General features: G+C 43.4%; 1 protein-coding gene across 1 annotated transcript; it reads right to left on the reverse strand.

Moving 5' to 3' along the window:
* Positions 1-822: 822 nt before the first annotated feature.
* On the reverse strand, positions 823-999 carry SARC_07855 (hypothetical protein; the record flags this gene model as incomplete). The annotated part of the gene is made up of 1 exon (XM_014298182.1): positions 823-999. A coding segment is annotated over one exon (177 nt), but the record flags the coding sequence as incomplete, so codon positions are not given.
* Positions 1,000-1,030: the final 31 nt, after the last annotated feature.

Genomic DNA, 1,030 nt, shown 5'->3' on the forward strand with positions numbered 1-1,030 from the left:
TAGTATTGATACATATATGAGTATTGATACACAACTAGCACTCACCTGGTACGCGGCGCTTTGTTTGTTTAAGAAGGATTGGAATGTGGAAGTCTCGTACACTATACCCGATTGGCCGGACTCATCTTTTTCTTCTTGTGGCCCGGGCTGTGGTTCAGACAAAATGAGTAAAACAGAAAATGTGTACAACATAACAGATTATTAAAAGAGAATGTGAACGACTACAGAAATCGACGAGAAGTCGATGAGATATGGAATGAAATAAAGTGAGACTAAAAATCTGTATTCAGGATAATGCAACAATCAATCGGTTCCGATTAGAGTGCGCTCAAGTGACGGGTAGAGTGCACCTCTCGTACGCGCCTGCACGAGAACTGTTAGTCTCCAAAAGACCGCGGTATCGATGGCATGTATTCTGAGACCTTATAAACCTTGCAGTGTTACACTCTTTGAAAGTTCATAGCTTACATACACACGTAAGCTACATAAATGGGGCGACGGATACCAATAATGATACTTACACTTCTGCGCACAGATGGTCTGATTGTCTCTGTTGGCGGCGCTGGCTTGGGCTTCGGTGCTGGTGCCTCTGGAGCCGACCTGCAGATAACATTTGAGACAGTAATGAATGTGTAAAAATTGTATTCCTCTGCCAAAAACATTACAATCTAATTAAAATATACCCAGCTTTCATTCTTTTGAGGCAGATCCTGGGAGTAGCGATCACTTGAACTACGCCGTGAAAGCGAACGTAAACGTAAAAATCAGTACAAGGCTTGGCGAAAGATTGTCGTACAAAAACGATGGCATTAAATTCAATACCATCTTCAAGAACACAATCTCAGTGACGTCGTCAGATATAATGAGGCTGGCATACCATGCAACACCATGCGATTCAGCAATCATCTCCAAGTACGCAAACTTCAGCTTCTCGCTCGGCGCTGTCAGGTCTAATCGCTTGACGATCTTTGCGTTGACACAATCGTCCTGGTTCTCCATGGCTTGGATACCTACTTCTTTGCCGTACTTG

This window comes from Sphaeroforma arctica (assembly GCF_001186125.1).
Source record: "Sphaeroforma arctica JP610 unplaced genomic scaffold supercont1.654, whole genome shotgun sequence".
In the NCBI taxonomy this organism is placed as follows: Eukaryota; class Ichthyosporea; order Ichthyophonida; genus Sphaeroforma; species Sphaeroforma arctica.